Below are 14,742 nucleotides of genomic sequence, written 5' to 3'. Positions count from 1 at the left end.
AAAAAAAAAAAAAAAAAAAAAAAAAAGAGTCTTCAACCCCCGGCAAATGGCGAAAGAGCATACCCAAAATAAGCACCCTATCCAAAAAAGAATACATAGCCCACACATTCGGCGCCCAATATGCATGACACAACCCTCTCGAAAACGGAAACAATCTCTCCTTCAACTGGCCCAACTGGCCCCAGTACGCAAACGGCCCAAACGCCACGGTAAACACAAGCACCACCCCTGCCCCCAACTTGACAACATTGCCCCATCGCGGCCGAAAGACAGAGCCTTTCGGATGCAGACAGAAGGCGCGGAGCAGGTAGACGAAGTAAGCCAGGGACAGGTAGAGGTAGATATGCTTTAGGCAGAGGAGAATGGCGAAGAGAATGCCGCTGTAGAGGAGGGTGGATTGGTTACGGGCGAGGACGAGGGAGAGGATTAGGATTCCGTAGAGGAAGCCGTTGTATTGGAAGTGGATGTGGTCTATTATCAGGAGGCCGGGGGAGAGGAGGATGGAGAGCGCGGCTGTGTGGGCTAGTTTTTTACCGGGTGGGGAGACGGATTGGACGTATCTGGTGGGTTGGGAGAGGGGGGTTGGGTTAGAATGAATGCCACATCCCCCCTTACTTGGTATAATTGCCCCCCTCGCTGCTTCTGGGAGGATGGGAAGACGCACCGGTATAGCGCAAAGACAAGAGCTAGTTCCAGGGAAATGACGGAGAAGCGCTGGAAGTAGACCGTCTGCCAGGAGGCATAGTTTAGATTATCCAGTTTTAGCATCTCTGGATCGATGTGGACGGCTACTTTTGAGAGGAGCCATTCTAACCACCCGAAGAACGGGGGGTAGTCGAGGGTCCATTCGGAGGTGTCCTGGTTCGTCTGTCAGTACACAACGCGAATAAAGAAGAAGAAGAAGAAGAAGAAGAAGAAGAAGAAGAAGAAGAAGAAGAAGAAGAAGAAGGAAAGGTCATAAGCAACGAGCTCGAACTCACTTCATAATACCACTTATCCACGGGGAGAGAATGTGTGATTGCAAGCCAGTTACGATGGACTTCAAAATCAGTCGATTTACTAAAAATGGGTGTTTTAACGCGCATTAGCTTTTTGGGTGTTGGTTCATGTTCAATCATAAAATCCTATTTAAATAGAAATTACAATAATATATATATATATATGTATGTATGTATGTATATATTGGAAGCAAAACTTACTAGGCCGGGAAAATGAGGATCTTGAGCGCCGTCGCGACAATGGCGCATTGCGCCAATGAAGGGTATAAATCAGCCATAGAACATGATTGGAACTACGGAGCTTCAGTTCCCTGGTGGGATAATATGCAGGAAATCGTAGATGAGAAGATCTGCAACCGGATCTTTCCAAATCTCGTGGCAAGCTCCGATCCGACACCTTTTTCCCCCTTGTCGCATTCACATTCCAAGCGTTGGATTGGAGTTGAGGAACGTTGGAAGGTTGAATGTTTGCACTGTTTGTTTGATCTAACTAACTAGAGTTAATAGGGAGAGCATGTGGCTGACATAAGCCAGGGGTGCCGGGGTGTGTTTGGCTATCCTGCAAACACAACGCCCCCCCTTTAATTGAACTAGCTGGGAACAGCCTGGACGAGTTCTGAGGACAAGCTGGCCCGAATGAACAGGCGGACAATTGGTGATGAGAGGGTGGAGAGAGTCTTTCCTTGACCACACGCCCCCGGTGGAATGACAAGGTTGGAAGGACGATAGAAGTTACGTTTGATTAGCGGTAAATCATACATCTATCTGATTTGCTAGCCAACAAAAAGCTGGAAGGAGAAATAGAAGTAATGTGGAGCAGCCGTTGAGCGAATCTCCTCTCTCTCTTTGATTCTGGGCTTCCCGGTTTCCTAGGGTTTCTCAGCGCATACCCGCAAAATTCAATCCCTGAACACAACCCCCCTTGATATCACCCACACTCCTTACAGACATTAGCAACAACCTCAAGGGCTATCCGTGGTGTGCTGAGGCGGCGGGATTAGAGGAACCGTTCCGGCAGCTTGGGAGGCCTGCTGTTGCGCTTGCGATCCATAACTGTTTGCTGGGATAGCAGTTCTACTATAGCACAACTCCACACTTTGCCTCCACGCCATATGCGAGGATTTTCAGATCATCCATAGATACATTTCACAATGGTTCGATCATCGGGAATTGCCAATTCCCTAGCAATAGCTTTGGCATTTGCATCGGTTGCGCAGGCTGATACCATTATTGCCAAGTCGAGTTTCGGTCTTAATGGCAGGTATGTTCTATGCTTCACGCCGTCAACACCACAGGGGGGTTATCTCCTGTTGGGTATCCAACTTGGGCTTCTCTGACAGAGGCCTTTTTCCAGGATATCGGCAGACAAGCAGGTGATTCCCGGCTGGAAGATATATGGAACAGGACACATGCCTGTAAAGGTCCGTGGTGGCTTCATTTTTTTTTTTTTTTTTTTTTTTTTTTTTTAAACAAGAAGGTGTTTTCAACTGTGAATGAGGTATACCTATTAATGCCTTGTTCAGCTGTCTGACCGGGTTATTTTGACACCCCCACATACTGGCAATAAACGGGGTTCCCTATGGGCGGAACAACCGTAAGTTAACTCTTATCCAACTACCAAGGGGACTTTTGAGGGATATTAACACGTTAGCAAGGCTTGACTCGACGGAATGGACCGTCGATTTCGAATTTAGAGCCAACGGCGAGGAGAGAGGAAGTGGAAATCTTCAGCTGTGGTACGTGAAGGATGGACAGTCTAAGGCCTCCACAGCTTCCATATACACTGTTGGCCTCTTCGATGGATTTGCACTTGCAATTGATACGCATGGTGGAAGAGTAAGCAGATAATACCGACTGAAAGATTTTATCTCCCCGTCGTTTCCCCCTATGTGCGAATCAGCTTGTGTTAACTTGTATGTTAGGGAGGCAGCATCCGGGGGTTTTTGAACAACGGTAATACGGATTATAAGAGCTCCAACGTTGACAGCCTAGCTTTTGGACGTTGTGACTACTCATATCGAAATCTTGGGCGTCTCTCTCGTATTCAAATTAAGCAGACGAGATCTACTTTTGAAGTCCTGGTTGATAATAAACGCTGCTTTGCTACGGAGAAGGTGATTTTAAATGGATTTCTAGTATTATGTTTACTCTTTTCTTTTTAACTAACAGTCAACAGGTGGTTCTCCCGCCAGGAAACACATTTGGAATCACCGCAGCATCAGCAGATACCCCAGATTCTTTCGAGATCTTCAAGTTTGCCTTGAGTGTACCCAATGCAGCGCAGGGGGACCAGTCATACCAGCATCGCTCTTATGAAAACCAGCACACGCCCAACGGAAATCAGAATGGAAACGGGAAGCAGCAACAACAGCAGCAGCAGCAGCAACAACAACAACATGCCCCGAGAGCCGACACCAGTGCCCTTGAAACCCGACTCAACGACCTAACAAACCGTTTCCAAACCCTAACGACCACCACTGAACGCCTCCTTAATGAAATGCAATCCTTATCCAGCAAACTCGACGAGCGCCACAAGGAAGTACTGAAAAAGTTAGCGCAAAACCGTGACCAGGTGAATACTATTGAGCAGCGGATTCAGCGGATGGATAGATTGCTCGAGGGCGTGCAGAAGCAGTTTAAGCTGTCGCATTCGGGGGTTATTGAGCATTTGCAGTCAACTTCGAATCGTACGTATCTTTTCTTGCACTGTTTCCCTCTATCCTTTTCTCTTAGAACTTGATGTTTGAAGATTCTCGAACGTAAAAACTAACCGAACCCCCTCTTTCTCAACAGAAATCCTCTCCTCCACGCCACGAATGGGATTTCTCATCTTCCTAATAGTCGTGATTCAACTCGCCCTTGCCGGCTCGTATATCCTCTATAAACGCCGCCGTGTCAACCTACCCAAGAAATTTTTGTAATGGGATAGAAAAGCTCGTTTTTTTTTCTTTTCTTGTTTATTTAAGAAGAAAGAACAGCAGCAATGTAGACGGAAAACGTTCATGAAAAGCAAACATACCATCAACTGTCCAACGGATATGATAATGGGAGGAATATGAAGTGGTCAAACTGATTAAAGAAATTTTTTCTTTAAAAGAAAGAAAAAAAATGAAAAAAAAGTGTCCAGGCATCAGAGAAAACGGAACAAATCAACAAACCATGTGTTGAAATTACATTTCCTTAACCCCTTTTTTTTCCCTATTACCTAGCAACATCTGCACCTATCTCTTCCTCTCTTTTCCTTCCATGTTATACAGCATATCCTGCCACGTACACCCCCGCCACCTCTTCAGCCTATCTGCTTACCGCTTTGCTTGAAATGTACTCTACCGCATCCCATATATGCATAACCATTAACCCTGCGCTCAGTTCAGCGTCGAGATTCACCCAACCTTCCTTTGCTTTTGCTTTTGCTGATGCCACTACGCGCGCATGCTCTTTTTCCGGCTTTGCCTTTTTCCATCTCCACGCCCGCGCTTGCTTGCTTCCCTTTTGTTTGCCCCCCCTTTTTTCTCCAACGTCAGGTACACTCTACCACCTCCACAATACGTCAATGTCTTCTTTTCTGCCCCTTGTCATCTGTTCCGCTCTGCTGTTATCGTCGTTGTCAATGTCATTTGCTATGTTATGCTATATTGCCGCATGGTCCCGTGTTCACACTGTATTTTCGTACTGTTATATTACTCTATATCGTAGCCAAGTTGATTTTGGATGAAATGCCATCATAAATAACGACTGTACCAGTGTCACTATATCCCCCAAACCCATCCATCCAGCTGCTGCAAACCAAGCCACGCCCTTCTAAGTTATTAGTTAGCTACCCCGAAAATAGACAAGAAAAATCATAACCTATAATTTACCTCCAAAGTACCACCCAAATGAAGTACACCATAAAAATAGAAACTTGAACTAAAACGAAGTACGGAGAAAAGACAACCCGTCTCAAGACAAGAAAAGAAAAAGAAAAATAAAAAAAAAAATAAAAAATAAAAAAGAAAAATAGAAAAACAGCAGCCTCTCGAGCCCCACTATAAGTTCCCTGCGTGACGTTTCTGCGTTGCTTCCTTCCATCGAAGCACTCAGTGACATTAGCCACCAAGAACCGCCAAGCCGAAGTACCCCCTTTTCTATTAGTCTATGAAGACACAACTGGTCGATAAAAGGCAGAGGATAGGAACGGTGAAATTCTATCCCCAGATTCCACGGCCCCGTTCGATCTATTAGAAAGAAAGGGGTGGCAAAATAAAAACCCTCATATCACACCATCAAACACGCAGACACAGAACATAGAGCCATATGGATGCAATGTAGTTCGTGACACTTGTATGCATTTTCCTTGTGTGTTGCGAGGTTGCCTGACGAAAGGCAACGAGTCCCCCCTCCGCGTTTAGCGGTCTATATACAGGAAGATAAAGAAGCAAACATGAATAACAATTAGCAAGCCGTCTCAGCGGCGGATACAGAGAAGAAGGAAAGAAAGAAGGAAGACAAAATCCTGGATGCAGACATCCATGAAGAGTTGCGTGGACAAGACACGACAAGAGTTGAAAAATCGAACATGCTGAGAAAGACGAACAAGGAAATAGCCGGATATGGTTCGTGTCGATGGCTTTTACACAGCAATGAACCTGTGGTACATGAAAGAAGCGGTCAACACTACCAGCGCCCAAATCGTTGACTCGTAGAAGGATGGATGATGATTGACGTTGAATGAGTACCGATAGGGCGCTGGTAAGGAAAAGAGAAGACAGGAAACAGTGAAAAATAAAACCAAAAACTAACGCATATGCAATTCGCTTCAAAACCACATAAAAGGGAGTTTATGGATTTGAGTTGTGAACTCCCCAAACACCTCTCCGAAAAAAAAAAAAAGATAGAAAGAAAGAAAAGAAAAGAAAAGAAAAGAAAAGAAAGAAAAAAGAAAGAAAAAAAAAAAATTCAACCCGTCAACACCCTTCCACAAACTAAAAGAAGAATACAAAACCAAGTGAGTTCTTATAACAAGATTCACCAAGAAAAGCAAGAAAAAGAAACAAAAGACGCGCACCAAACACCAGCTAAACCCATATCCAGACTCCAAACCAAATGCATCCAAAAATAAATAAATAAATAAGTAAATAAATAAAGATAAAGAAAAAAGGCAGAAGAAGAATAAAAGACACCAATAACAATCTTGTACAGTGGAACGAATCTCGGTTTAAAAAATATCAATTACAAAATTGACAAAACCGGTTCCTCTCTCGATTCATTTTTGTTGTTGTTCGATCGTTCGTAACCGCCCCACGAAAGCATATATGCCAACAAAATAAAAAACGTAGCGGCGATGGCGGTGGTGACGGTGATAGTGATGGTAGTGGTGACGGCGATGGCGGCACGGGCGGAAGGTGAAGGGGCGAGGCGGAAACAGAGGCGGAAGCAGAGGCCCTAACGGAGGACGACTCCGTGGAATTGAAAGTGCTGGTGCACCGGGGCGAAAGCGAACAAAACGAACAAGGCAGCGAAGGCCGCAACACTAGGATCCCCGAAAAGATGGCTGTGTGATCTGGATATCCTGCCAATCTATCACAGAAGCACAACCAGAGCCTATGGTTCGGTCAAATCAAGGTGAGGTGACAACGCTCCTAGGCGTGGGGGGGAAGGCTCACACCAGAAAAAAGATACCACGAAGGGGGCTCAGGAAATGGGATGCAGCGTGTGTGTAAATAATGGCAATTTTCACTCGAAGCAAGCTCAGCTAACTTTCCTCAAATCTCAGGCCAAACGACGATCCAAAATCATCAGTCCGGGTGAACCAATGAAGGGAACACAGTGTAAATAGAGAAAGAGTACTAGTTAGTTCGCATAACCCAAGATTCCAAGCCCAGGATTCAATCAAAAACCATAGCACCCAATAATGTTATTTCTCCAACTTTGCTCAAACATATGGAACAGTAAACTACGATCCCAAGACCATTGAGAACCGTCCAGATGAACCAGTCGAGGAGCACAGGGAACGAGAAAGAGTACTAATTGGTTAGTAGCATCCGAGACCCAAGGCCAGGATTATATTTCAACACCAAATCACTCAATTGCCGTTTCTCCAATTTTCCTCATGTCTCTGGAGCAGTAAACAAATGGATCCGAAGGATCAATAAATTACCGTCCGGGTGAACCAGTCAAGGAACACGGTGACTGAGAAAGAGTACTCACTGGAGAGTAGCGTCTGAGGTCAATGCGTTGAGACGCCGACCAACCAAATCCTGAATAGACCGGAGAATGTCCGTCTCCGAAAGCGCTGTTTCATTGCGAACGCTCTCCGGCGCGTTCGCAACGAGTTGGGTAACCAGCTGTGCAGCCCGCTCAGGGTACGCGAGCGCCCCGGACGACGAGGGACCAGCTGCGATGGCCTGAAGGGCCATGACTGCCAGATGCTCAGCCGGGGCCAAGAGGGACCATGCAGCTTTGGCAGCCGCATCTGCATTACCCAGTACTTCTGGGTCGGAGACCATTACAGCTTCCGACACATATCTGGAAGGGGATACAGTTCCCTCCGGAACCTGAGCGGTCACATCAGACCCAGGCGCCACCGAAGAAGCTATAACCCGAGCTGTTTGTGTTGCAACAACTGCCAACGCTTGGGTTTCCGCGCGGTCGCTAGAGGAAAGTTAGCAATGTTTGACACTTGATAACAGAATCGGGAGGTGGAGGAGGCGGGGAAGGAGGATAAAAAAAGGTAGAAAAAACCATGTCATACCGTTTAACCCGACACACAAAGTCTAAAATGAGGCCGCGTTCCGGTACCCGATACACTGTCCCGGACAGCTCTTCTTCATTGAGGTTTTGTGCCTCGTTGTCGGTCGGCAACACCTCAACATCGACGAACCTAAAGTTCCTCGGACGACGGAGCTGTGCCAATCGCCCTCCCTCCAGGCCGTCCATGAGGTCCAGGGCGTGATCGATGTGGTTCGGGCATTTCCAATAAAGGGCCGGGTTGTCACTCCCGGGCACTTGTGGAGGAGGATTGGGCAATGGAGGGTCCAGGCAATCCAGATGCCACGAACAAGAGCAGAAGTCGCACTGGATGATCATACGTCGCCCCCCGGACGTAAGGCCGCACTTAGTGCAAGTGATCAATTTACCTTTGGCGTCAGTAAGCCTAAGATAGGCATTACCGTCCTCAAGCCGGCCAGTGCGATTCACTCTAGAGCGACTACTGCCCTTCGGAAGAGCAGGGACATGTTTGTATGTCCCATCTTCACCAGTGTCGGCTCCTTCGAAGTAACTGCGGATACCAGCTGGTAGCTCGTAGTTTCTGGAAGGTATCCCCTCCAAGTCTTCCAGCGCGGCACCCCAGAGACCCTTCGCATCACAAGCTGGACAGAACCACTGTCCCTCCGGTGGCGAATCTGGGTCCTCTGGGGGATCCAGGCAGGAGAAGTGGTAGGAGCTTACGCATCCATCGCAGCAGAGAAGCTGCCCACTGCCGCCACACGCATGACAGAAGTCGATGTTATCCATCTCATCTGCCAGTCTGTAAGAGAAATCAAAACGTTAGACTTGACAACAAACTAAATCATAAAATAAAAAGACAGGAAAATCTGAAAAAAGAGATAAGAAAATACATACGCTACTGATTTCCGGGCTCTTTTTGGAGCCAGCTCAGTTGTCAATGGAACTCCATCGTCCTCTCCACCCGACTCGAGGGCTTCTATTGATTTCTTGCTACCAGTTGAAGTAGCAATCGAGGGAATGGGAAAGGCTGGCTCGTGAGCGACGGGCGTATTGGAGTCTCGGATGTTGCTCTCCGGCACTGAGATATCGGTGAAGGGCCTCGACAGTGCAGCGCGTTTGGCCGCAAGGACCTCATCAGAGTACTCAGGGTCTACCAACCTATTCCGCTTTCGAGTCGCTGCGTCCTCTAGTGACGGAAAGATTGACCGAGATGATCTGATTACCTGCTGCCGTTTACCCTTAACACCTCTACCTCCTCTGCCTTTGGCGGGGGCAGCAGCACGACCGGTGGTCATTGCAGGCGCGAAAGTCTCAGCGTCCAGAGACTTCGCGGAGGAGAGGGACGACGTGCTAATTGATGATTGGGTACGGGTCATCGCAGTGACACCTTGGGCCTCGTAAGCTTGGATTTTTTTGTGTTCTTCTTGTTTAGCAGACTCTCGTACCAGGCTCTGGTAGAGAGACCGCTCCTCTGGGCCTTCCGGCTCACTCATAACGGCATCTAGAATGCCGAAAACGTATTTCTCCGTTCCGGTAAGTTCTTTGATATGTCGCATCGCCGCAACGACTTTTGTATCGTTGAGTGCTTGAGCTCGTGCGATCACGGCATCCACGACTCGGAAAATCTGTTCCGGTTTGTGTTTCAGACTCAGAGGAGTATTGACAAGAAGAGATGGACGTGACTGGCCGCTGACAGGTGCGGCCTCCGCATTGGCGCTGGTGGTTTCCATTGTAGAGATTAGGGGATGTATAATTTGTGTTTTGCTATTTGATAGTTCAAAGAGATCTCCAAACGGACTCTCGGATGGTCCGGCCTCTTCAGCAGAAGTTGTCGCAGCAGATGTTGATTTTGCCGACTTACTACCGGTTTTCTTGGCTGGGACAGGAGTAGCGTTCGCAGTGGGTAGCAGACCGAGTTTTCGCTTTAAAGAGGTTGAAGGATACACTCCTAGGGGAGTATTGGGGGTCAGAGCAAAGGCCCTTGTCTTCTTCTTGGAATCTGTCTTGTAACTTGGAAGCGGAGGTGCTAGTGGAGGTTCAGCCCAGGGCTCATTCCATCGAAGGACCCGAGCTGGAGTATCCTGCTCTGTAGATTCCGGGTCTGTAGGTTGCTGGTTTTGCTGCAATGCAGAAGTATTTGTCGCCTGGCTGAGCAGGGGCTCTTGAGATTGGTCGGTCAGGACACTCGCGTCATGAATAGTTTTTCGTTGTTTCCGTGGTCTGGGAACCTCTGGAGCGGATGAAGAAAGTGCTGGTTCAGACGCTTCTAGCGAAGAGGAGGGGCGGCGAGAAGTGTTACGGGAAGTGTTGTGGGATGACCGTGTTCTGGGAGCCATTTGCAAAAATTGCAGGCTCGTGACCAGGGTTCTTTAGCTGCGCCGCGGGACTTAGCTCAGGGACACCAAATAAAACAAAGTGGAGGAACTTACAGGAAATAGATTCCTAAGCTGGCCACAAAAATACAGCTTTTGTGGGTAGGAACCGTGGTGGGGCCGGCGAGTGCCTGGCGGGTGAGGGTTGTAAAGGGGAGGGTTGGAGGGTTGAGAGCTTGGGCGAAGAAAACGTGCAAGATCAGAACAGCCAAGTCACACGATTCGAGGGGGGGGGAAGTGTGAGAACGAGGAGCAAATTAAAGACGCAACAACACAACACAGAAAAATAAAAAGGGTCAACAGCCAACTCTCTAATCTCGGGCCTGAAAGGGCGTAGAATTGTAGATCATGTAGTGGCAGAGAGGGTGGAATTTTTATTTGACGGATTGATGGTGTGGAGGTTGTTTTGGAGGGGCAAGTCCTGTTCAGGGGCTCTCAACTCGGAGAGGAAAAGGAGAGTAAATTGAAGAGGTTTTTGGAAAAAGAGGTTTACGGTAGGGACAAAATTCCCCAGAGAGTAGGAATTCGTTAGAACAGCTGGATATACTGTTTTCTGGAGAGAAGTGAGAGTGAGATGTTTAATGACAAGAGAGAAGAGATGGCAAACCACTGGGAGAAAAACGCACACAACAGAGAGAGTGATCGTGCTTTTTAAGAAAGATAACAGAGACCCCCTTGTGCCAAAGACACCTAGAAAAGAATCTGACTGCTTCCTCTGGCCAGTCCCAGGTTATAGGCAACAGAATCCCACGGTTGTGTTTGTGATAGGAGAAAGAAAGGTGGTGATGGTGGTGAAGATTTAGGTGTGCTGGTCGTGTGGGTTGTGTGGGAGAAAAGAGGAGATAAGCGGGAAAAGAGTGGTTTTTGCTTTGTGAGGCAGAAAGAATGTAGAGAACAAGAGATGAGAGATGTACGAGAAGGAGGATGATAGGACAGGATGCAGACGCGAGAACCTCGAGTTGAAGTGATAGAGACTGGAGTGAAGTGACGAGGTAGGGATTCTACGAGAAAAAAACGTGTTGATGGAGGATTTGTTAGAGAAAGGAGGATAATGAGAGAGTGTGTGGTAGAAGAGAGGGTTGATGTTTGGAGAAGCGTAGAAGAGAGTGGATAGTGTTGTGAGTGAGAAGAAGAGTTAAAAGTAGAGAAGAGAGTTGGATGGAGAGAGAGGTTGGGGAGGAAGAGAAGTTGCTTGAGTTGAAGGTTGAAAAGGAGAAGTTAAATGAGAAGCTGAGAAGTTGACAGTGTTTGCAAGAAAAAAGAGAGAAAAGATATGAGAAAAGAGATGAAGGGGCCAGAACTCAACATCAGAACAAAAGGGGATGTGGAATGAAACCAACCCACAACACATTCAACAGCACAATCCAGTAAGGAAAGGAAGGGGTACGCGCACAGGCTGTTGATTACTATTATTCCTTTCACTTCACTTGACTACCATAGTTACATATCAGCAACACGATACAACTCCATAGAGAGACAGTTGCCCGGATATACTGGAGGGAGGGAGGAGAGAGTCGGAGAGAGGGGGGATGGGTGAACGAAAATGATCCCAACAAAGACAAGCGGATGAGATGGCAGGGGAATTGGGGAGAAGAGGAGGGGAAAGTTCCGCAAAAAATCCTTTTTATTCTACGAATTCGTACACGCCGTATAACTAAAGTATTCCAACATAGAGAGAATATAGTTGCATTCGCTCCCTTGCTCTTAGTCGGGGGTGGAAATCCACTTCCTCCTCTTGAATGTGTCTACGTATGTATTCACTCGACTGTCAGTCTCCTTGAAGATTAAAAAGGGTTGGTGGAAAGCTGTCTCTAGGCGGGCGAACTTTGGACGACGCTTTGATTTACGAGGAGAGCGAGTGTAGGGGATAAGGGCGTGTAAATTCCCAGGTATAATATAGGGACCTAGGTATAGGCATCCCACAGAGGAGGGGATAGGGGCTAGGATACCTCTAGGCAGGTAAGAGGCATAAGGAAAGTTCCGGGGCAATAAAGGGGATGAAGGCATCTCTCACTCATGGATAGAAATCACGAGCAAAAAAGGTAGAGACACAACAAGGAAGGGACTGAACTACATTTGCATTGAATCTTTTTCTCCTTCCTCCTTCGATAAGGTATATGTATTGTTTTTCTTTCTTTCTTTCTCTTGCTGGATATATCCAGATCCCACCAAGCCAGGTGAAGGAAGACCCCCCCGGGGAAGGGGGGGGGGGGGGGGGAAATAGGATGGGATGGGATGGGATGGAGTAAAAAGACAGATATTGAGAAAAGAGAAGAATCTCCTATTCCAATCTTCCCACCGCCTGATTTCTCTCCCTTTTCCAAACCTCCTTGACCTCCGTCTCTCCCTATAACCTTAAGAGAACACAGAAACATTTCCCCCACTCTAGGTTGGATGAGCCCAGCAACAACAGAAACAAGACAGGAAAAAATAAAATAAAAATAAAGGATAAAACTCCCCTTCTATTCAGTAGCAACCTGGTCCAGTTGTACATACATCGGCCTATCAATCAGGCCATGCAAAACCAAAGGCGAAGCTGATGCCGACTGAGGGAAAAGTAGAAGCAGGACGCGACACCCTACTCGTCGTCGCTAGACTCCTCTTCATCCTCAGCTGCACCAGCAGCAGCGTTGGCAGTAGCAACCTTCTTGGCAGGCTTCTTCTTCTTCTTCTTGCTCTTCTTCGTCCCCGCGGACCGTGCCAACGGCCGCTCGAGGATCTTCAGAATCTCCTCGTCTGTGATCTTCTTGTCGGACTGTACTTTTGACAGGTCGAGAGGTGGAGGAGCTGCAACCCTCGTCAAACCATTTTTGGTAATCACTGTAGATGGTAGATAGGAATATTAGCCAAAAAAGGCAAGAGAAAAAAAAATCAATCTCACCCCTGAAATACGTATCTCCCCGTCTCCACTTTAGGATACGGGAATGAAAAACATACCAACGGTAGTTAATAACCTTGACACAGGCGACCCATCCGCCTCACCAGCTGGCTCATACTGCCTCACAACCCCACCACGCACACACTCCACAACCCCAACCTTCCCCGCCTTCTCATCCTCCAACTGCCTAAGACTAAACGGGAAAGTTCCAAACCTCCTCACAATCTCCGACAGCGTCTGTCTAGAACTGGGCCGCTTAAGAATATACGTCGTCGTCGTCCGCCGGTGCAGCGTAGGCCTGTACTCGAAATTCTTCACCTTGCCCGACCCCAACGATAGCCCCACTTCAATCCCCCATGCCTCTCCAACTTCTGGCGATCCCTCCCCCTTAACCCCCGCGCCAGGCGCGATGATAATCTTCTTCTTCCCTTCAATCTCATTGTGCTCAAAGAGCCAACTAGTCGTATTCTCCACCAAAGTACATCCATACGCCTTCGCAACCCTCTCCAACAAGTTCGTCATAACAGCCTGCGTCGGCGGCTTGGCAGCCGCGGCCTGCTTCTTCTCCTCCTCAGAGCCAGTGGCCAGCAGGCCCGGTGGCACCATCAGTCGCAGCAACAGCTCGTTCGCGTAGTAAGTTGCCAACAGCAGATCTGCCTCGCGGCCCGTGATGGTGCCATTGCCGGCACCGACGACGATGTTGTCGCAGACGATGGTGCCGAAGCCGTCTATTTGTGCGCCTAGCTGGATCTTGACGATTTCGCCAGCTTTCAGGGTTGTGGCGGCTTCCTCCGCGTCCGAGACCAGTGGGGTATACGGGGTGACGAATGAGCTTGGGGAGACGGTGGTTGGGTGGGAGATGCCTGGTGGGAAAACAAAAATGGGGAATATGAATAATTGGACGAATGCGTTTATATGTATGTATTCCAGGGTGTTTCCGGTGTTGTTGCCACTTGTATGCAGGGATACTCCCGTATTATATGATAAATTGTGCACATACCCTTAGGGACTTTCTTGCCCTTGTAAACCTTGGCAACTTCCTCGTCCAGGAGCTTATCGCCCTTCTCGCATATCTCGACGATCTTTGCGCCCTCAACACACCATCCTATATTTAGCCTTGCGAAGTCAGTTTCCGGGGAGGGAAGTAGTAGATTGGCGGGTTACTCCAGTGGGAATGCACTGGCCATCGCTGGGAGGTTCCTTTCTTTCTCACTTCCTTTGTCCGTTGCGTGGGGAAGAAAGGGAGACAAAGAAGCAGAACATCTGCAGGTAACTATAAACGTTACAGAGAAAGGATGGGCGGGGGTCCACAGCACCTGTAACAGCCTCGAGGACTTTGTGCGAGATCTGCGCAGCAGTCTTGTACTTTGTCAAGGTATCCGGGTTGTTGAGAGTGTAGTCTGTTAGCAAAATGGTGATCAGTTTCTATTTTGCAGAGTAAACTATCAATGATGTAATTTGTAGCAGTCCACCCACACCCGTGTCCTTTGCGGTGTAAGCAGCTTCCAATATGCGCACAAAGGAAAAGAACATAGAATATATAAAAAATAGATAGGAAATAGAAAGAAAAACAGTAATGAATAAATATAGCTAAATAATCCGATGCTAGCTGACAACAAGACTGCTGCAAAATGCGGCTCTCCCAGCCCTGAAGTGCTCGACACAAATGCTTGTGCGGAATATTGACATAGGTTCGAACAAACTCACCGATCTCAGTAGTAGAGTCGACCATTGCGGGAAGTGGGGGGGTTCCTCGCAGTGGAATTGCGAGGGATAGAATCGA

The 14,742-nt window shown here is 47.7% G+C and overlaps 4 protein-coding genes across 4 annotated transcripts in view; 1 reads left to right on the top strand and 3 right to left on the bottom strand.

Annotated features, from left to right (window-relative positions):
* The window catches only part of PAAG_06578 (hypothetical protein), a gene marked incomplete at both ends in the record, with an annotated part of 6,531 nt that extends 5,255 nt beyond the window's left edge, over positions 1–1,276 (bottom strand). Inside the window, 4 exons of the mRNA XM_015845929.1 lie at positions 64–560; positions 665–858; positions 981–1,059; positions 1,200–1,276. Coding sequence (XP_015700155.1) covers positions 64–560; positions 665–858; positions 981–1,059; positions 1,200–1,276 — 847 coding nt within the window. The remainder of the gene's footprint in view (positions 1–63; positions 561–664; positions 859–980; positions 1,060–1,199) is intronic.
* Positions 1,277–2,149: 873 nt separating this feature from the next.
* PAAG_06576 (hypothetical protein) lies at positions 2,150–3,919 on the top strand (the record flags this gene model as incomplete). Its single annotated transcript, XM_002791360.1, has 7 exons — positions 2,150–2,259; positions 2,353–2,419; positions 2,522–2,592; positions 2,654–2,834; positions 2,921–3,112; positions 3,175–3,685; positions 3,792–3,919. The coding sequence occupies 7 exons, from the start codon at positions 2,150–2,152 to the stop codon at positions 3,917–3,919; spliced, it is 1,260 nt and encodes a 419-aa protein (XP_002791406.1).
* A 3,264-nt stretch (positions 3,920–7,183) lies between these two features.
* On the bottom strand, positions 7,184–10,045 carry PAAG_06575 (hypothetical protein; the record flags this gene model as incomplete). The annotated part of the gene is made up of 3 exons (XM_002791359.1): positions 7,184–7,631; positions 7,732–8,508; positions 8,604–10,045. The coding sequence occupies 3 exons, from the start codon at positions 10,043–10,045 to the stop codon at positions 7,184–7,186; spliced, it is 2,667 nt and encodes an 888-aa protein (XP_002791405.1).
* Positions 10,046–12,659: 2,614 nt separating this feature from the next.
* PAAG_06574 (curved DNA-binding protein 42 kDa protein) lies at positions 12,660–14,691 on the bottom strand (the record flags this gene model as incomplete). The annotated part of the gene is made up of 5 exons (XM_002791358.2): positions 12,660–12,901; positions 13,019–13,822; positions 13,960–14,064; positions 14,276–14,359; positions 14,667–14,691. The coding sequence occupies 5 exons, from the start codon at positions 14,689–14,691 to the stop codon at positions 12,660–12,662; spliced, it is 1,260 nt and encodes a 419-aa protein (XP_002791404.1).
* Between the last annotated feature and the right edge of the window lie 51 nt (positions 14,692–14,742).

The sequence above is a fragment of the Paracoccidioides lutzii genome (assembly GCF_000150705.2).
Source record: "Paracoccidioides lutzii Pb01 unplaced genomic scaffold supercont2.19, whole genome shotgun sequence".
In the NCBI taxonomy this organism is placed as follows: domain Eukaryota; kingdom Fungi; phylum Ascomycota; class Eurotiomycetes; order Onygenales; family Ajellomycetaceae; genus Paracoccidioides; species Paracoccidioides lutzii.
This window is presented reverse-complemented; position numbering and strand designations above follow the sequence as displayed.